Source organism: Mus pahari, chromosome 3, assembly GCF_900095145.1.
Source record: "Mus pahari chromosome 3, PAHARI_EIJ_v1.1, whole genome shotgun sequence".
In the NCBI taxonomy this organism is placed as follows: domain Eukaryota; kingdom Metazoa; phylum Chordata; class Mammalia; order Rodentia; family Muridae; genus Mus; species Mus pahari.
In genome coordinates, this window is record NC_034592.1 from 103,178,969 (window position 1) to 103,199,422 (window position 20,454).

The following is a 20,454-nucleotide window of genomic DNA, read 5'->3' on the forward strand; positions in this document are numbered from 1 at the left end:
TCTTCCACATTCACTCAGAGAACTGAAGAATTAGAAGGGCTTATTATTATCATCATCATTATCGTCATCACCATCATCATCATTATTATTATTACTAAAACATTTGTAGCACTGGAATGAGCCCAAGGAAAGATACTTATGAGTGGACAATCCAGGATTCCCAGCTGACTCCTGCAGTGGGTGGATGGCCTCTGGTTCCAAAGACCAAAGACTGAAAGTAGCCTGGGAGGGTCTGAGCTGGTTTCCAGTGTGGGAGGACAGGCTGCCTACACATCCCTGAAACATGCCTGAGCACTCAGCACAGGTGAGAGGCAGAGCCTACTGGATGCCTGGGACAGAACTTGAGGAGGAGCCATTGCCGTGGTCAATGCCTGCATCTTCACCCTGGGGACCCCTTGGGGTCCAGGAGCCATAGGTGGGGTTCCAAATGTTCTGAGGCTGGAGGCACCTGTGTTTGAGGGTCTTGAGGCCAGAGGGCAGCCAAGAGCCAAGAAAGCCTCCTCCCCAGCTCTTCAAGTTCTGAGAACTCAGCTCCAGGGGCTTTGGGGATCTAGGACCTTCCAGTGACCTGTTTCCCAGCCCGGAGGCCCCTTCATCCTCTAGAATGGGCCCGGGTTCCACGGGCAGGGGTGAGTTCAGCACATCAGGGTCCTGTAAGGGGAGAGTTGGGGAACAGGGAACCAACCACATGGCTGTTTTATGGCTTTCTTCCTGCCCTGCAGAACCAGGGTAGTTAGAGGGGGTCAAGGGATATTTGGGAGCTGGGGGTCGGGTGGGGGGCACACCTGAGTGCAGTACTGAATGCGTTCCAAGATGCTGCCAAAGTCGGGGCGGAGCTCAGGCTGATGCTGCCAGCACTGGGTCATGATTCGGTACCTAGGGAGAGGCAGGAGTTTATGCCTCTGGAAACCGTGGGATGCCTCCCTCCCTGGGCAGCACTGTTAGCTCACACTGGCCCAGGACAATTCCTAGGAGGGTCCATCCTGTTCCCTGTGGCAATGAAGTCTAGAACCTCCTGGTTGGTGTGTCCAGGGTAGGGCATGTAACCCAGGGAGAAGATCTCCCAGAGCAGCACCCCAAAAGACCTGTGTCAGAGGTGGGAGAACAAACAAGACCCATCATGTGCACTGTCCCCTGCTGTCACTTGAGGTGGCATGAAGGGATAGGATTAGCTTCAGGGCAGAGTGGGGGGAGCACAGCGGGGGAGTGCTATCACCAGCAGTCTGTCTTGGATGTGAAAAGGCCCTCCAGGAGAGCTTCCGGTGGCATCCACTTGACTGGGAGCAAGGTCCGGCCCCCCTTGCGATAATAACTGGCCCTATATGAAGGAGAAAGGAAATGCGGCGTTTCCTTTCAAGGCAGTCAAGTCAGCCTCCGTGGAACAGCAACTTTCCCAGCTCCCCAGTTCCTGCTCACTGGTAGATATCTCTTGCCATCCCAAAATCTCCAATCTTGGCCACTCGGCTGGCTCCACTGCAGCTAAGCAGACAGTTACGGGCAGCAATGTCTCTGTAAAACAGACAAAATACTCATGCCAGAGCATGGGTGCTCGGGCTCTTTCTGTTAAATTTCTTTAAAGGTTGTATATATAGAGAGGGATATTCTGATTGGAGAAGTGGGCCAAGGGTCTCCTGATGCTTCCAACCTGTGGATGAAGTGATTTTCCTCCAGGTAGTGGCAGCCCTGGGCTATATCCTGGGCCAACTGCAATAGGTCCTGCATGGTCAGAGGTGACAGTTGTCCCTGAGTTGGGCAGAAGGAATATCAGTTCATCCAGATCGTGGAGCAAATAGGATTTTAGAAGGGTCTGGGGAGGCCAGAGAAGGGCCTTACTGGGTGTGGTCTGCTATGCCTCAAAAAGCTCTTCATATCCCCACCAGACATCAGCTCCAGCAGAATGAGGCGAGGGGCAGACCGGAAGCTGAGCCCCACGCAGCGTACAATGTTCTGATGGCTGAACTTGCTGAGTGGAAATGGCGCATATACCCCACCACCAGTGGGGAGATAAGCATGTTCTAGATCCAATTAAAGTGCAGAAAACCTCTTGTGCCCTAAAATGCTGCCTCTCAGCCATAAAGAGCAGAGAGGCCATTCCTGTAGGCAGGTCCTGCCTCCCACCAACCCTCCTGCCTGCCCTGGGGTGCACCTGATGATCAGAGCCTCCATGAGAAAGTCCAGCTCGTCCTGACGGGAGCAGAGCTCTGGCAGAGTCTGGGGAGGGAACGCAGAGCACTCCTGAGCTTTGAGTGCTTTAGGAGGGAGAGTAACAAAGGCTCTAGCATCAGCCATCCTTCCATGTGCCTACCCCAACCGGAAGTCCTACCCCTTCTCACCTTGATAGCCACTGGAAGAGGGCTGGAGTCCCCAGGAAGACCAGTCACTAGTCCCTCATACACTTCCCCAAAGGCACCATGGCCAAGGGCTCTATAAGAAGACAAGATGGAAGGAAGAGGGTGGTATAGGCAAACAGGGTCTATAGAGGAGACAATGCCCCTTTATCTCTTTGGCTCCCCCCCCAATAGGTCCAGGGGACCTTCTCTGGGCCTTGGATGCTCTCAGACACAAGCTAATGCTGACACACAGAGCTGGGGCTAGAGTCAGGGTCCTAATGTAGGATAAGGCCTCTCCTTGTGCTAATGCAGACCCTGCTGGGAGAAAGGCAAGCTGTGGGCTCCTGAACAGGCGTGTTCCCAGGTCTCTGCACCCAAGAACTGGGGCAAAATCTGACCCTATCCATGCTACTTTGCCTTTTGTAACTTCCTCTGCACAAGGGATTTGAGTTAGATGCCCTCTGGGATTCATAATGCATCATGACAGGAGGAAGGATGGGGAGGGGGGCTTCAAGGTGCACACCGTCCGTCGCAGGAGGTCGAGGACTCACCTGAGTAGAGTGACATTGGCTGGGGAAACCTCAGTGAGCCCTGGGGGCAGAGGCCAGGACTGGGCAGAACTGAGCCCCATCTGACAGTAATAGGGATTGGGTGCTGTCCTGATGGCAGAGGTTCGAAGCTTGCTCAGCTCAAGTTCAGGGCCTGGCAGCCTGGTCCCCCACAGGCCCTGACACTTCTTCTGGTCCACTGCGGGTGAGAGGTATTCATCAGGCCCATGCTGCTTCCCCAGGCCCAGGACTCCCTGGCCTTACTCCTAAAAGCTGAGAGGACTCCACCTGGCTCTGTGGGGTAAGGGCCATGATGTCAACCACATTTAGCCTAGAACACAGAGAAGCCCATCACAGCCTAGGAGAGAAAGGTCGGCCTGCATCAGCCATGCTAGAGGCCCATACCTAGAATCAGGACTGCACACATCATAAGGAGACTCAGTGCCAAGGCTGCCACTACAGCTCCCATCAGGATCAGAGGGCTTGCAGAGGTTGGCAGGTCTAGGGAGAAAGAACAACGTTACTGCCAGCGGGAGGCTCCTTTGTCCCGCTACCCTCAAGTATTTTTCTCATTTGTCTTGTGTTTTGTTTTGTCTTGTTTTTGAGACAGGGTCTCCCAGTAACCCAGGCTGGGCTCAGACTCTCAATTCTGCTCTAGCCTACCCACTGCTGGGATCAGGGGTGTGTGCTACCATGACTGGGTACCCTTAAATCTTATCCATGTTTCAAGCCCCATCTCAGTGTTTACTTTCCCACAGTGCCACCCACAGTTGTCCCCAGACAAAAGCAACTCTCCCTCTTGAGAGCCTCTTAACTATTTGATATCTTCCATAGCAACTGCCATTTTTAGATACATATCTATATCTAAATATCCATCTTGCCTCCCACACTGGCCTACATGTTCTTAACAGGAAACTGTGCCCTGATCCATTTCCAATGCTCCATGAAGACATACCCATGCAAGTGATATTATCCACAGCTAGCTCCGTGCCCTCCGGGCACGTGCACTCAGCCGTCCAGAGCTCTGCCTGCCACTGGCAGTCTTTGAAAGGGCAGTGACTGCAGTTGAGATGCTTTCGGATCTCCACCTCCCCATGGCCCTCTGTGACTGTGAGTAAAAGAGTGGTGGGGTGGGGAGTGGGGGTGGGGATGGGACACACAGGTCTTTCCAGTCATATGGAACCACAGCAACACGCAGGGTGATGTCAGAGCCCCGGAGACTTCTTTTCTGTTGACTGATTTCATTCAGAGATAGACCAAGGCACGCACGCGCGCACACACACACACACACACACACACACACACACACACACACGCACACACACATGCTTGTGAAGTCAGAATCTGTTTTCTTCTTCTTCTATGGTGTCAGATAACCAGGCTTGAGAGGCAGGGGTTTTACCAGCCCAGCCATCTTGCTGGCCCAGCCTGGGGATGTCAGTCGAACCTGTACATTACATCTTCTGGGACCCATGAGCCCTGAGGTGTTTGGAGAGAATTCATAGCAAGAATACTTGCCTAGCAGTCTGGAATAACTGCACTAGGATAGAGCCACAACTCACAGGTGCTTCTCAAATGTGCCAGATAAGAACTGGGACTCTCACAGCTCAGAGCGAATGGTACCCATGTACGGTTGTGGGTCCAGGGATTGAGGAGGATGGCTGGCCAGGCTGAGAGACAGGGGTTCAGGGCAAGTACCTGCCAGAGGCTGTAGGTAGAGCTCGCCACTGGGGTGGACAAAGGATATGCCATCTTCCCCGTCAGCCCAGAGGAGGTCAGACTCAGAAGTATCACCGCCTTGAAATGGAGAGTGATGGAGGTTTACCGACAAAAAGAGACTAGGGTTGGGGAGGAGCATGCAGCTGCCTTGTGTGGGAAGCTGGCTTATGACCAGCAGGAAAGCTACGATCTCCCATTGTAAATCCTGTGTGACCTTCTCTACAGTGACACTGTCATTGAGGGCCTAGAGAAAGGGGGACTGGCTGTTCTGCTGGAACCCAAAGACCTGGCTTAGCCTGGTTGGACCCCTTGTCTGTTGGAGCCCCTCCAGACCACACACTGAGCTGTGAAATGAGGGATGTTCAGCCCATAAACTCTATTCCTGTGTGAACAAAAATGTGTCATGAAGTATTTATGAACAGTCCAGTCCTGATAGACTAGGGGTTCTACATCAGTATCTCCAAACTCTGTAGCATCTTAGGACCAACCAATTAAAACAGAAGGCCAGCACCTCCCCTGCCAGCAGAGACTGGCTGTGCCTCTCTCTCTCTCTCTCTCTCTCTCTCTCTCTTTCTCTTTCTTTTAAAGCTTTATTTATTTATTATATGTAAGTACACTGTAGCTGTCTTCAGACACTCCAGAAGAGGGAGTCAGATCTCATTACAGATGGTTGTGAGCCACCATGTGGTTGCCGGGATTTGAACTCAGGACCTTCGGAAGAGCAGTCAGGTGCTCTTACCCGCTGAGCCATCTCACCAGCCCGCATTTCTCTTTAAGATGAACTATAGTAACTAAATTTTAACCAACAAATAAAAACTGTGTAGTATTGTGTACAGTATAATACTTTGAAATGGGCATACATTGTGCAATCATTTAAGCCATCAAACTGTTGTTTGTAGTGAGAACACCTCAGAAATATACTCTCTTAGCCATGTTGCTGAGACTAGGGGTGTAGCCTCGTGGGAGAGCATTTCTCTAGCATGCCCAAGGCCCTTGGTTTGACCACAGGCTGGGTTTTATCCCCTACACTGACAGAACCAAAAATATTAGTATTAATTGTGATTAGTATATTGAACTAAAGATAACTTATATTGACTCCTCCTATCTAATTAACTTTCATTTTGATGTTTGACCAACATCTTCCCAGATTTTATCCCTGAATTTTTATTTCTAATAACTTCTGTGATAAGCACACTTTGAGAACTACTGACTTAAACCATTTTTTGCTCAGCCCTCCCAGCTCAGCATGCTAACAAGACCGGCCCTAAATTCCTTAGACTTTGGCAGAGTAAGGATTTGTTTTGGAACAGGCACTTGATTTAATTGCATGTGTGATTTGCAATTGATTTGGACTTTTCTTTGTTGTTTTTAAACCGAAGTGTGTGTCGTTGTGGGGCCCTGGCCGGCCTGAGACTCACAGAGATCTGCCTGTTTCTGCTTCCTGATAGTATGATTAAAGGAATGTGCGACCAAGCATGAAGTTTGGCCCTTTGTAAAAGTCAAAACCAGACCAGCCTGGTTGGTGGTGGTGCGTGCCTTTCATTCCAACTCCTGGGACGCAAAGGCAGTGGGTTTGAGACCTGCCTGGTTTACAGAGGGAGTTCCAGGATAGCCTGTCTCCAAAAAGAAACCCTGTCTTAAAACAAAACAAAACAAAACAAGACCAGTCAGTCTGTAGCCCAGCCTGGCCTCACTCCGTAGTTGCTTAGCTTGGAATCCTTCTGCCTCCAGCACGCGCTGCAGGCGGGCGTGCCACCACGCCCAGGCCTGACCAGGTCTGACCTCCTTTGTAAGAGCACTTGCTGGGGCCTGGCACAGTGGAGAGTGGGGCATTCCCCATCTATCCTCTGGAAAGCTCAGGGCAGGTTCTTAGGCTCTACCGTCACATCACCCGGGCTGTCCGACTACCCCTCCCGACGGGTGCACCTACCCCGGTAGCCGCCGCCACCGCCGCCCGCCGCGCAGGCCCCGCCGCCGCCCCCGAAGCCTCCCGCCGCAGCCCAGCGGAGCGCAGCCCAGGCCTCCGCGCAGCCCTCGCCGCCCTCGGCCCCTTCCCGCGGCGAGCGTCCGGCCTGCGGAGAGTGAGCTCGCGACGTCCAGCCGCCCCCTCCACCTGTGAAGCGACAGCAAAGGACCGGCAGTGGCGTGGCGGAGCCGCCCGCCTCCCCGCCTCTCCCCGCCGGGCGGCGCGCTCACCTGCCGCGCCTCCTCTCCCGCCGCTGCCCGGCGCCGCCGCGCGGGTCTCCAGCCTCTCGGGGGCGGCCTGAGTCCAGCCGCGGTCAGGTCGCCTCCGGTAGGACCTCCCGCCGCCTCCCGCCGCCACCAGCAGCGGCTCTGGCTCCCCCGCGCGCAGCTATGGGGCCAGTGGCCGGTCAGGGGCCGCGCCCGGGTCCTGAGCCCCGGGAACCCAGAGGGAGAACGGAGCCTGGGACACCCAGCTGAGGGTCCAGGCGACAGCACCCGATGCACCTACCCGGAAGATGGAGGTGGCGCCCCCGCCACCCCCGCCCCCGCCGGCCCAGCGTCTCCAGCCTGGGACCCTTTCGGTTCCATCGGTGGTTGCATGCTCCCCAGACTCTCCCAGACAGACGAGCTGGCTCTCGGGGCTCCCCTGGGTAGCACCAAGGTGAAATGCTGCGTGACCAGGGACTCTCTCCTTCCCCAGCTCTCGGCCCGGGCGCCCCTGTCCCACTCGCCCCGCTTACTCCGGGACAGGCGTCCTGGCCCTGCTGCCCCACAAGGATGTACACCGGCTCCCCGCGACGGAGGAAGAAGACTGCCGAGAGGAAGACGCCGTGCGCCCGTGACAGGTGGTTTCGGGCGCCCTTGCCGCCCGCCGCTCCGTAGGCGGAGATCCTGCGGGAGGAGAGAGCATCGGTCCGCGGCTCCGTCCTCGGCGCCTCGGTCCCGGGCCAGGCGACGGCTCAAGGTTGGAACCCGCCGCCAGGAAGCTTCCTAAGGGACTTAGAGGGCCTGTGAAGGGATGGGCAAGACAAAGTTTTCAGTTGGGTTCCACGTGTATTTCTAGAGGGATAACGGTGATGGCTGGAAGATTCAAGCTCCACCTGGAGCCACCGTTGATTGGGCGGCCGTCCTGATGGTTAACATAGAAGGACAGACAATCGAAGTGACTGTCACTTGGCTTCTCCGCGGAATGTTTTAAGACAACATCCCTGGTCTGTAGGACTTCAGCCTAGCAGGTGATTGCCACCCTCTCCCTGCCGGGCACTTACAGATACTGGCCGGTGTCTGGCGCCCGCCACAGCTGCACGCCTTTGAGCGGCCCGGCAGCCCCCACTGTCACCATCACGCTGCTTCCTGTGTATGCCCCATCGCACTGTGTTTGTGTGGGTCCCTTCCTGCCGCTGGCGCCACAGGTGTTAAACACCCAAGGCCCCCGCGTGCCTAGGTACAACGGAGAAGGAAAAAGGCGAGTTCCTCTCCAGGCCTAGGGATCTGGAGATGGAGAGCCAAGAAAAGGGAGGAGCCTGAAGCTCACCTAGACGATTTGGGAGGGAAGCTGGCTCCAATTTATTGGGCGTGGGGGTGACTTTCTGCTCTTGGGAATTAAGGACCTGCACCGGCAAAGGCGAAGATTTTAGAAAAGGTGCCCGGAACTCCGAGCTGGAGCAAAGAATAGAACCTGAAAGGTGACAGGAAGAAGGGTTAGAAGATGCAGAATGTGAAGGGGGGGGGGAGGGAGAGACATAAGAGATGGATAGCCACTCAGCAGTATCCTGCTTCCAGCCACACCCCGAATGCTGCCCAGCTGGTGCATGTAGAGCCTGAAGCTAGACACCTACCACCCAACTGGGTCTCCCAAGCCTTGCAAGGTGTCTACATAAATCACATCCTCTATTCCAGAGCTCTCATGGAGTGACTTGGGGGCTGCACCGCTCCTGGTTGTACAGCACCCCACCACCTTTCCTCTCTCTAGCTTCCTCCCAAGTAGTGCCAGGGCCCCACCTGATTCTTAGACTTGTGTCCCCACCTTTCTTGCTGTACCCTAGAAGCACAAGGCCACCTTAGAAGGATCCACTGAGACCTGGTCTGTTGCTAATGTAGCCCTAAGTCTAGTTGTCTCTGGTTGGCTGGTACCCTGACCACCAAACAGCACTTACCGGCAGCTCCCAGCCACAGCAGCAGCCGATGGGAGCAGCCCATCGCCTGATCCCTTGGTTCCAGCAAAGGATGATGGTTGAGAACTCTACCCTGGCTGTAGTTTATAGGCGTGTCAGCAGTCTCAGAGCCATCACTACTACCCTGCTGACTTCCAGCTGGCCTGAATACACTCACGTCAGACCCGGGAAATAGGAGGAAAAGGCGGGGCATGAGGGCAGCGAGGTCCCCAGGCTTCCGGGAGGAGCCTTGTTGAGCTGAAGGGCTCTCAGTCTCCATCTATGGCACCCTAACAACTAGTGAGTTCCTAGGAGGAGAAAGAGTTGGCTCTACATTATACCTTTGTGATAGCAGGCTGAACAGCACCCTAGTAGACGGCAGTGGCTTTTGTGGGTCTCAGGACAGCATCACAGTGAATGGCTTTATTGGAGTCAGTGTTAGTATATGTGCATGGTCACACATGGGAAGTACATAGAGCCTCCAAAAATCCACCTGCCTCTGCCTCCTGAGTGATGGGATTAATGCCGCCAGGCCTTGCAGGAAGCACTCTTTTTTTTTTTTTTTTTTTTTTTTTTGGTTTTTCGAGACAGGGTTTCTCCGTACAGTCCTGGCTGTCCTGAAACTCTGTAGACCAGGCTGGCCTCGAACTCAGAAATCCACCTGCCTCTGCCTCCTGAGTGCTGGGATCAAAGGCGTGCGCCACCACGCCTGGCTAGGAAGCAGTCTTTAAACTGTCCCCAGTAAGGCATTATTGCTTGCCATTGCTGTGTCCCTTTCTGACCATGAGGCAGGACATCCCAGTACCTCAGAACCATGACTTTCTGAGTTTGCTGCACACTGTTCCATTGTCCTGTGCACAGCTTCTTACTGCCGTGACTGAACATGGTGTTGGAAAATGTGTACAGTGTCGCTCACATCGGTAATCTGGCCCCTGCCAAGTGGAGATGGATGGGACCCCACATTCAGTGTTATCCTCTGCTTTCAAACTGGATGCCAGCCTGGGCTTACACGAGACTTGCTCTCAAAAAGCTAATAGACGGCTGGAGAGATGGCTCAGCGGTTAAGAGCACTGACTGCTCTTCCGAAGGTCGTGAGTTTAAATCCCAGAAACGACATGGTGGCTCGCAACCATCCATAATGGGATCTGACACCCTCTTCTGGTGCTGTCTGAAGACAGCCACAGTGTACTTAGATATAATAATAAATAAATCTTAAAAAAAAAAAAAAAAAAAAGCTGAGCCGGGCGTGGTGGTGTACGCCTTTAATCCCAGCACTCGGGAGGCAGAGGCAGGCAGATTTCTGAGTTCAAGGCCAGCCTGGTCTACAGAGTGAGTTCCAGGACAGCCAGAGCTAATCCCACCAGGGTCATTAGCACTGCACAAATATGGTCTTGTGGGTTGCCTGATTCCCTGCCCTCTGCTGGCCTTCAAGGGGGGAAAGCAAACAGAAAACAAGTTAATGACTGAAGCCTAAATGCTAAAGATGTTTTTATTTCTAAAAACTGAAGCTGGGCCTATCAGGTAACTAGCTAATTAGTAAATTCTGAGTATCTAATACTAACTCTAGCTACGGTAGATTTTATAAAAATGGAGAACTCATGACCCACTTAGTTCTCTAGACATCACCATCACTCTCTTTCATGGATAAAATTTTGTTTTAATAAGCTAAAGAAAGGGACTGGTGGTTGGTGAGGCTGAAGAGCCCTGCAACCAGGGGAGCCAACCTGGAGCTGGAGAGAGGTCAAGCTATGCACAAACCCCGAAAATCCAGTCCTGAGACCTGCAGGAGTAGGATTCCTCTCTCCCTGCTCTGGCCTGCATGTCCCAGCATTCCCAAACCCCCTCCTGCCTCTGCCACCATTGAGGCCGTCAGTGGCCATGTTGCAGGTTAAACATTCTCTCTTCTGGGCTGGTGAGATGGCTCAGTGGTTAAGAGCACCGACTGCTCTTCCAAAGGTCCTGAGTTCAAATCCCAGCAACCATATGGTAGCTCACAACCATCCGTAACAAAAACTGATGCCCTCTTCTGGAGTGTCTGAAGACAGCTACAGTGTACTTACAGATAATAAATAAGTAAATCTTTAAAAACAAGAACAAACAAACAAATATTCTCTCTTCCTATAAGGTCATGTCCAGCAAAGCACCTGGAATTCCTCTTCATACAAATAAGGCCACGGGGCTGGTGAGATGGCTCAGCGGGTAAGAGCACTGACTGCTCTTCCGAAGGTCCTGAGTTCAAATCCCAGCAACCACATGGTGGCTCACAACCACCCATAATGAGTTCTGATACCTTCTTCTGGTGTGTCTGAAGTCAGCTACAGTGTATAACAATAAATAAATCTTTAAAAACAAAACAAACAAACAAACAAACAAAAAAACAAATAGGGCCACAATACCTTAGCCATGGCCAAGGAAGTGCACTTACCCTGAAATAGCTTTTGTTCCCCACAACTAAAAGCTGCTCAATGAAGCCTGTCTCCTGAGAGTCTGTCCTCATAGTGCTCACAGACACCTAAGGTTTCCATCACCCACTTCCTGCCTCAACTTCTCTCATAGGCCACTAGTCTGATAGTGGGTGATCATGTCCTTCATGTCGGCTCACTGACAGGGCCATACTGGACCTCTCCTGGAGATCTGGAAGTTACTTCACACAGCAAATGATAGGGTAAGAAAGCCTGTGATGGGCTGGAGAGATGGCTCAACAGTTAAGAGAACTGGCTGTTCTTCAAGAGGACCAGGGATCAATTCTCAGTACTGAAAGGATTGGTCACAATTATCTGTATCTCCAATTCCAAGGGAATCTGATGTCCCCATCTGGCCTCAAGGGGTACTAGGCACACATATGGTCTGTAGGTAAAACATCCATACACATAGTACGTGTGTGTGTCTGTGTGTGTGTGTGTGTGTGTGTGTGTGTTTCAAGACAGGGTTTCTCTGTGTATCCCTGCTGTCTTGGAACTCAATTTGAAGACCAGGCTAATTAAAGGCATGTTCTACAATGCTTTGCACAGTAATATATATATATATATATATATACATTTTTTAAAAGATTTAAATTTTATGTATGTGAGTACACTGTAGCTGTACAGATGGTTGTGAGCCTTCATGTAGTTGTTGGGAATTGAATTTTAGGACCTCTGCTCGCTCTGGTTAGCCCCACTCACTCGCGCCCAAAGATTTATTTATTATTATACATAAGTACACTGTAGCTGACTTCACACACACCAGAAGAGGGCATCAGATCCCATTACAGATGGTTATGAGCCACCATGTGGTTGCTGGGATTTGAACTCAGGACCTTTGGAAGAACAGTCAGTGCTCTTACCGGCTGAGCCATCTCACCAGCCCCAAAATATATTATTTTAAGCAAGCCAATGTCAGAATTCAGAGAGAAGGATAACCTAGAAAGTAGCAGGGCTGGAGGACGGCTCAGTGGTCAGTGCAGCCGAGTCTGGTCTCTAGTATCCACAGCAGGGAGCTCAAAACCACACAGCTCCAGGGGGACCCAAAATTATCTTCTGGTCTCTGTACACATGCCATACTCACATACAGATGAACACACATTATAAAAAAAGCCTACTGAGAATGGTGTAGAACTACACCAGGCTGACATTTGGGTTCTCTGACCCCAGCACTTCCAGGGCATGCAGAGTCCTCCAGGACCACACCCACTCCAGGAGCATTGTCACTGTCACAGACTCCCAGGACATACACCTCTGCCACCCCCCAGATGGAGACTGTGTTTACCTCCCATTGTGGCTTTTTCTTCCACCCCCCTCCTCAAGAAAATCCACCCTTGCTACCAACTCTGAACGTGACAAAACAGTCCAGACCAGTCAGACTAGAAAAGAATTGATTTCAGAGTATAGCACAGCAACTGCACACCCTGGCCTGCTGGAGAGTGGAGGTGGGTAAGGACAGCTGTGCTCAGACTGTCCTGGGCACCGCAGGGTAAACAACGAAGCCACCCTCCTTCCATGCCTGGCACAGCCCTCAGCCCCCAGATCCTGAGCTCCAGTATCATGGTGTAATACGAGTTTCTTCTGTTCTAAAAAAGGCTCAAACAATGTGCTCACAGGAAGGCAAGCCTTGTGTTTCCTTCTCTCATGATGCTCACTGCTGAGTCCCAGGAGAGTATTCATCGTTAGCTGGGGGCAAGTGCCTTATGTCTTGACACCTCCATTCTGGAGCCCCTCTGTGGGCAGTGTCTGAAGGCACTGCTGCCTCAGGTGAGGTAACCGGGAATACAGCTCAAAGCCCTCCGGGAGGCTGGAGTTGGGAAGCTTATAGTGGAGGAGATGCTGCCGCAGCCCCTGCAGAGAGGACAAAACCCATGAGAGGGTGGTCAGAGTTTGTTGAGGTTTGGTTCCTTAATGCCCTGTATCTTTTCCTTCCACACCCACAACACTACCTCATCTGCCAGCAGCCACACTCTCTGCAGCATACTCCTTCGGGCAGCCTTCACCTCATCCTGGGAGCAGAAGAGAGAGATACGGCACTAAGCAGAGGACTGGTACCCACCCATGGCCTCATGTAACCCTCAGCCCATCCCCAACTGGCCCACCAGCTCCCTCCTTCCCTCTGAACAGAGATGTGACTTACTGAGCACTTTGGGTCTTGGCAGAAAATGAAACTGTTGACATGAGCCACGGCTACAGTGTAGAGGACAGGGCACCAGCATGCACGGAGTGTACCAGTAACCAGCGCCCGGAAGTAGAGCTGAAGGAGAGCCAGGCTGTCTTCAGCAGGTTCTGTGTAGCGCTCCAGAGGCACAGGCAGCTGTGGCAGAGGGAGACGATATGCTGAGGGCCAAGTGGGAATGTCCATCAGCAGGAGCAGTGGGTGACTGTTGGTCACATGTCATCAAATCACAGGGCAGAAATCAGGTCCTAGAAAGACCTCCCTTCTTTAGTGCCTGAAACCTAAAGGGCAAAGACTGGTCCTGGGGTATAGCTTACAAGCTGAGCACCTTCCTAGGATGCATGAAGCCCTGGGTTCCATTTCCAGGGCTTCATCGCATGCACATGCACACACACACACACACACACACACACACACACACACACACACACACAAAGTAGATTTCTTTTTGTTGTAGTTGGTGTTTTTATTATTTATTTATTTATTTATTTATTTATTTTCGAGACAGGGTTTCTCTGTGTAGCCCTGGCTGTCCTGGAGCTCATTCTGTAGACCAGGCTGACTTCAAACTCAGAAACCTGCCTTCCTCTGCCTCCCGAGTGCTGGGATTAAAGGCATGCACTACCACTGTCAGGCTAAAGTACTGACTTCTTACACACACACACACACACACACACACACACACACACAGAGTATTAATTTTTTAAGATTATTTAAGGGATGGCAACTGCTCATGATGTAAAGGTTAAATGAAAAATTCATTAAGCAGTAATTCCAATTTTATAAAAATATACAAATATACAAAAGAGACTAGAAAAAGTATAAATAAAACCAATAATTCCTGAGCTGGGAGTGGGAGCATGCGCCTATCATTCCTGATGTACACAGAGGGCCAGGGCCGGGATTATAGGGCTGAGTCCAGCCTGGGTCACATAGGAAGACACTGTCTCAGAACCTTTTTTTTCCTTGAGACAGGTGTAGCTCTGGCTCTGAACTTCTACATAAACCAGGCTGTTTTTAGACTCACAGACTCAACTGCCTCTGCATCCCAAGTGCTGGGATTAAAAGTGTGCACTACTATACTTGGCTCTAAAAAAAAATTTTTTTTTTGGTTTTTTGAGACAGGGTTTCTCTGTGTAGCCCTGGCTGTCTTGGAACTCACTCTGTAGACCAGGCTGGCCTCGAACTCAGAAATCTGCCTGCCTCTGCCTCCCAAGTGCTGGGATTAAAGGCGTGCGCCACCACGCCCGGCCTCTAAAATGTTTTTAAATATAAAAATTACTATGAGTAACTATTAAATTTTTAATGTTTTTATGTTTTAATAAATGTACATGTGTGTGTGTTATATGTACACCTGAGTGCAGGTGGACATGCTCATGCAGGTACTGAACTTGAAGACACCGGGCATCCTGCTCTGTTTCTCTGCCTTACTCCTTTGAGACTGTGGAGCTAGGAGTGGCTAGCAAGCTCTCTATCAACTGAGCTATCATCCTTAGCATGCTGAAGACAATGTCTGGTCTCACCCTAGACTGGACTAGAACTCTGCATAGCCCAGGCTGTCCTTAAACTTCTAATCCTGGGGCTGGAGAGATGGCTCAGTGGTTAAGAGCACTGACTGCTCTTCCAGACGTCCTGAGTTCAATTCCCAGCAACCACATGGTGGCTCACAACCACCATCTGTAATGGGATCTGATGCCCTCTTCTGGTGTGTCTGACGACAACTACAGTATACTCATATAAATGAAATAAATAAATAAATCTAAAAAACAAAACAAAACAAAACAAAAAACCTTCTAATCCCCCTGACTCAGCTCCTGAGAGACGAGGATACTAGGCCTATGTTACCAGGCCTGATTCTCTTTACAACATGAGCTGACTCTTTAGCCTGATCACCCTTTAGGGCTTTGCTTCATAGCCTTTTTCTAGTAAGCACTTAAGAGTCAAATTCTCCCCAAACTTCAGCACTAAGTCAACCTCTCTCCTCCACCTCATCTTTTCCTTAAGGTAAATCCACTCTGATCTTTTAAAAATTCTCTGAATTCTGACTTAACACACAAAGAATCTGAGTAATTAACAACTATGTTTTTTGATTTTAGTATATCTTCATCTAAACTGTAGGAGTTCACAAGCAGAAACCAAACCTTGTTAATAACATGAACCCTGCCCAACAGTGGTGAGCCACACTTTTAACCCCAACCCTCAGAAGACAGAGGCAGGATCTCTGTGAGGTTCAGGCCAGCCCGGTCTCCAGAACAAGTTCCAGAACAGCCATAGCTACAAACAGAAACCCTGACCTGAAAAAACCCAATAGTAATAATATGAATACTTGCTCTCTGCCAGATGCCATGATAAAAACCCTTCTGTCCCTACAGTTTGATGCTTTCAAAGAGGTAAGGATGCCCAGGGAAGCCCCACACTGCTCAAGACTGCCCCTAGTGTCCAGTGAAGGGTCATAGGCAGACCTTGATAGGCTGAGGACATACCTGAGTCAGAGGCAGGCCAAGTGCTCGCAATACTCCCACGTGCTCCCCAAAGAGGGCAAGGCGCAAGGTAACACTGAACCGACGCTGCAGAGGAAGGAGGACCAGAGCCCCAAACAAGTGGTCCCCAAAAGAGACGGCCTCAAAATGGTCTAAGAAGCTGGCATAGAGGTCAGGAAAAGAGGTCAGGCCAGGGAGGGGGCAGTCCAGCTTGAGGTTTGACACGACTTGGGGCCGACAGAACAGAGCTAAAAGAGCTGCCACCAGACGCTGTATGGGAGGCTCTCGAAACAGCTCGCTATCCACCAGGTACACACACATGAGACGTGCCAGGCGGGCAGCAGGGGTCACAGCCCAGAGGACCTCGGGGCGCCAGCTCTCCAGAACTAGCAACCACTGTAGGACCCGCATGGCAACGCCTACAGTGTCAGCACCAGGCGGCCCAGAGGGAGTATCTGAAGCTCGGTGGTAGAGATGTATCAACGGCTGGAAGGGCCAGTCAGTGGCCAGCAGTGGCTCCTTAGGTACAGGCAGTAGCAGACTTGAGACTCGTAGTAGCTCTCCACGGTACAAGGCTTGGGAGCTCAGCAGACTGGCTCGGGCTGGTGAACAATGGGCCAGGTAGCAGCTGCGGATGCTGGGGAGATCCTGGCAAGCTTGAACGAGGAGGGCCCCTCGTCTACACTGAGGGTCCCCACTGCTCCCTAAGGACAGTCCATCGGAGAAGTCAGCTGCCTCTGGGCCCCCTGAAGCACTTTCCCTGTGACATGATACAAAAGCCAAAACTAAGGGCTAGAATCACGGCATCCAGACAGCTGTCCCAGATCTAGAGTTTCTAAGTTTAGTCCTGTGCCTCTCTGCTCCCCTGACAGCCTCTCACAGCACAATGTTGCACAGCATTAGGAGATGGAACAGAGGGGAAGTTTACTTAAACTTCCCCGCTTGATCTCCAGCTGTGCTGGGGTTTCGGTGTCACCCAGCTCTTTCCTATTTGTTTGTTTATTTATTTATTTACTTATAATCTCTCATCTATCTATATATGCACCTACCACTTATCATCTATCTCTATCCGCCTATATCTATATCCACCTATCTCTCTCTCTCTCTCTCTCTCTCTCTCTCTCTCTCATGTAGCCCAGGCTGACCTCCCGAGTACTAGGATGAGAGGTGTGCATCAGTGAACCAGATCCCCAGTTTGAAATCAGAGCCTCACACATGCCAAGTAGGTGCTTTACAGTTCAACTATATCCCTAATCTTAGCTTATGTGGCATTTTTTTAGCCACTGACACACTGTGGAGTCTCATCATTCTCAGGTGGGGTGAAGATGAATAGCCTCAATTCACTTTACTGAGGGAATAACAAATTGAGTATAAGGAAAGAGACTAAAACCCAGGTTTCCAGCTCCAAGATGCTGTTTAGTTAACAAAGTTCAGCAGCATCCAAAAGTGCCAAACCCCTGAAGCCTGAAACCCCTGGACTTACGGCAGGAACTCCAGCCGGAACACACAGCTCAACAGCAGCTCCTGGGCAAGGTATTCGCTTCCGGGCAACAGCCGGCTCAGCAGGACCAAAGCCATAGCATGGTGGAGGGCAGTGCTGGCGGCTGGCTCTGGCTGCAGTGTTGCCTAGGGAGGAGACGGGGCTCTCATCAGTGCAGGGAGGCAGCATGGAGGACACAAAACAGAGGGAGTGAGGAAGTGACAGAAAGATGGAGGATATGAAGCAGGGAAGGAGAGACCACAGGGTGAGGCTCACTCTGCAGACAGGGACCTACCACTTTCTGGGCGAGGGAAAGCACCAGGTACTGTAGGTGGTACTCATGGCGCAGGGCCCAGGCAGAGAAGGGTGTGAGCTGTGGGGCAGGCGCAGGAGCCACACACTGGAGAAAGTAGTTCTGGAGTCCTGGGGCAGTCAACACAGCAGCCAACTGAGGAAACACGTTTATTCAGATCTGGAAACGGACATTGATGGGTTCTGGGGCTCCCCAGATTGCTGCCCCCTCCGAGCCACTTCTCTCCCTCTTTCCTACCCCTGCTATCTTGTCCCCATGCCTGGCTTCCATGGGCACCGAGGCTCACCTGTCCACAGAGCCCCTTGTGGCTCTGGACCAGCGTGTTGACGAGGGAGAGGAGGGCAGTGAGGAATGGGAAGGGTGAGGCTGAGCCAGCCACACTGAGAGGGGGACAGCCTCCTGCACAGCCCAGTGACACAAGGCTGGGGAGAGCTTCAGGGGTGCAAGCACAGGATAGCGGATTGCAGAGCGGGGAGCAGTCCCTGCAGGGAGAACAGAGATGCTGAGGGGACTCTGGTCTGTAAGTGCAAGCCAGTGTTCATGTTCCTCAGAGTACCGAGGGCTGCTCCTGCTGGAAATTTGGGTTCCCTCAGGCCCCTAAAGGGCCATGTCCTGGGAGGGATTGGGGAGACAGACCCAGGGGCCCCTCAGGAGAACTGCCTCCACCCCGCACTCCCCCAGCTGCCGTCCCAAATCGTACCTTAAAGAATCCCACAGACTGCCCAGAGGAGGCTGGCTCAGCAGTGGCAGCAAGGACTCATCCAACAAGCGCTCCATGTCCTGAAGCCAATCCTCTGGGCACAAGCTAGACTGGAGAACCAAGAGGTTCACTGAGCTGATGGGCTAGAATACCCATTTTCCTAGCCCTTTATATCCAGACCAGCCCCACCATATTAAGGGTCTCAACAAATCTGTCTGGAAGCTTCCACAGCCTCATCTTTCTGAAGGGGAGACAGCCCTGAGCTTGCTCTAGTACACAACATCTAGCATGCATGAGAGGGCCGGCAAAGCTGAGCTGCTGCTCGGGGTCTCTGGTCCCATCAACATGGCCTCAGAGGCTCCCATGGGAAACAGAGCAGGGAGCAACAGGTAGAAGGGAAAGGTGAGGGTGGTGCTCAGTAGAGAAGCAACTGTCTGGCCTGTGAGGGCTCCACTCAGCACAGCCATATTTACACCCAAAACCACACACAGGAGGAGAGGTAGAAAAGGGACCAAGAGAGAAGGAACGGAGGAAGTGCGTAGGCTGAAGGCAGGCAGACAGGCATGCTGCACTCACCTGCCGGCTCCAGGCCTCATAGTAAGCACCCAAGAACAGAAGGCAGGCCGTGGGCACTGGGCCCAGGGCACTCCACACATCTGGCCTGGGCAGCAACTTTAGGGTCTGCTTTAGACACGACTCCACCAGTGGCTTGAGTCCAGACACCTGTGTCCAGGTGACTGAGGAAGGGACGGCCGACACACAGGACTCAGCAGGGCCACTGCAGGAGGGCGAAGGTAAGCACGGGCCGCCTTACTCCCTGTGGAGCATTCCACATAGGCATGCCTGCTGACGGGCTTGGAGCTGGCCTACCTGGCGGGCTCAGGAGGTGTGCTGCTAGCTGCCAGGGTGAGCTGGGTGAGCAGAGTGAGCAGAGCGGCCACCCGCTGCATGGCCAGGGGCTGTAGGGGGCGAGCGCTGAGCTCTGTAGGCAGTGTCTGCAAGGGCCGCAGCAGCACTGGGTACAGCTCCCTGGGGAAGACAACTGGCCTTCACTATGCAGGGAGGCAAGAGGAGGGTACAATTCTGCCAGGAGCTTTAACCCGAAGAAAGAAGAGCAGGAGAGGGACAGCCCAGGACAGGGACACTTGTGAGAGGCGAGGCCCTCCAAACCTTCTAGGTTACCCCATAACTGGGGACTGACACCCGACTTCCGCTTCTGTCAAAGACTGCACTCGATCTGCTCTTTCCTAGCAATTCACGCCCAGCAGAGATTCCCCCATGATGCTTGGCCTCCCTTTTTCGGGGCCTTCAACAAAGCTGAAGGGTGTATCGCAGAACTCACAGTGCACCACAGCAGGGCCCTATGAGAAGCCTATCTTGGGCTTCTCCTCACCTGTAAAGGTCACCACCCTGGCCATAAGAGGCAGCCACGGCCCACAGACGGAAGGCCTCAGTGGTCAGGATCTCTGCTTCCTCGGGGGGCAAGGCCAGGTCACGTGGTGCTTCAGCTATGAATCGGCACAGGCGGCTCCTGATGTCAAAGCTGCTTAGCTGGTGACGAGAAGGCAGGGGCGACAGGGTCATCCAGCTAGTACTGGCTCTCCTGGAAACAGGCTCAAGCTGCCCTATTCTAAGTCTCCAGCCCCCTCCTTCAGCTTTTCTTCCTTTGTATTTATCTGGGGCCACAAGTGCTCACCTGTCAGACAAGCATACGGAAATCAGACAAACCTTGAGGGGTCTTTTCCTCCTCCTTCCATGTGGGTTCCAGGGGCTAAACTTGTGTGATCAGCTTGGCAGCAAGTGCCTTTACCTGCTGAGCGTATCCCTAGCCAGTGTTCTTCCCTTCTTTTTAGTTAGTATTTGCTAGGTACTTTTTCTGCTTGGATGATGAAGGCCTGTCTGCATGCAGCAACTCTAGACAGGCTGGGGTCAGGGAACCCTCCCCACCTCACGAGACCAGAATAGGCCTGACAGACCCAGGTGAGCAGGTTCCCGCCTGATGGTTTCTGCTGAATTTCTTTTTCTTTTTCTTTTTTTTAAAATTTATTTATTATTATTTTCTTTATTTACATTTCAAATGCTATCCCGAAAGTTCCCTGTACCCCACCCCCACCCCTGCTCCCCT

The 20,454-nt window shown here is 52.2% G+C and overlaps 2 protein-coding genes across 5 annotated transcripts in view; both read right to left on the minus strand.

Annotated features, from left to right (window-relative positions):
• Positions 1–45: 45 nt before the first annotated feature.
• Positions 46–8,761, minus strand: Ltk (leukocyte receptor tyrosine kinase). The gene is made up of 20 exons (XM_021194101.2): positions 8,719–8,761; positions 8,097–8,240; positions 7,831–8,002; positions 7,303–7,453; positions 7,071–7,208; positions 6,794–6,950; positions 6,528–6,710; positions 4,577–4,675; positions 3,834–3,986; positions 3,284–3,379; positions 2,882–3,077; positions 2,334–2,424; positions 2,147–2,211; positions 1,834–1,963; positions 1,646–1,743; positions 1,417–1,509; positions 1,217–1,318; positions 951–1,085; positions 786–876; positions 46–651 (listed from the first exon to the last, which is right to left on the minus strand). The coding sequence occupies exons 1-20, from the start codon at positions 8,759–8,761 to the stop codon at positions 319–321; spliced, it is 2,670 nt and encodes an 889-aa protein (XP_021049760.1). The 3' UTR covers positions 46–318.
• A 3,790-nt stretch (positions 8,762–12,551) lies between these two features.
• The window catches only part of Rpap1 (RNA polymerase II associated protein 1), a 23,502-nt gene continuing 15,599 nt past the window's right edge, over positions 12,552–20,454 (minus strand). For all 4 annotated transcript variants that reach the window (XM_021193246.2, XM_021193245.2, XM_029536322.1 and 1 more), the window contains 11 exons: positions 19,723–19,880; positions 19,200–19,358; positions 18,906–19,107; positions 18,330–18,439; positions 17,916–18,111; positions 17,612–17,764; positions 17,320–17,462; positions 15,840–16,596; positions 13,318–13,494; positions 13,127–13,186; positions 12,552–13,028 (listed from right to left, as the gene is read on the minus strand). In XM_021193246.2, coding sequence (XP_021048905.1) covers positions 12,879–13,028; positions 13,127–13,186; positions 13,318–13,494; positions 15,840–16,596; positions 17,320–17,462; positions 17,612–17,764; positions 17,916–18,111; positions 18,330–18,439; positions 18,906–19,107; positions 19,200–19,358; positions 19,723–19,880 — 2,265 coding nt within the window. In that variant the 3' untranslated portion in view covers positions 12,552–12,878. The remainder of the gene's footprint in view (positions 13,029–13,126; positions 13,187–13,317; positions 13,495–15,839; positions 16,597–17,319; positions 17,463–17,611; positions 17,765–17,915; positions 18,112–18,329; positions 18,440–18,905; positions 19,108–19,199; positions 19,359–19,722; positions 19,881–20,454) is intronic.

Coding starts and splice junctions, on each gene's coding strand:
- Ltk (XM_021194101.2), bottom strand. CDS start 8,761: ATGGGCTGCTCCCATCGGCTGCTGCTGTGGCTGGGAGCTGCCG. Junction 7,454..7,830: donor CCAGACACCGGCCAGTATCT/GTAAGTGCCCGG, acceptor CTCCTCCCGCAG/GATCTCCGCCTACGGAGCGG. Junction 3,380..3,833: donor GGATAATATCACTTGCATGG/GTATGTCTTCAT, acceptor CTTTCTCCCTAG/ACCTGCCAACCTCTGCAAGC.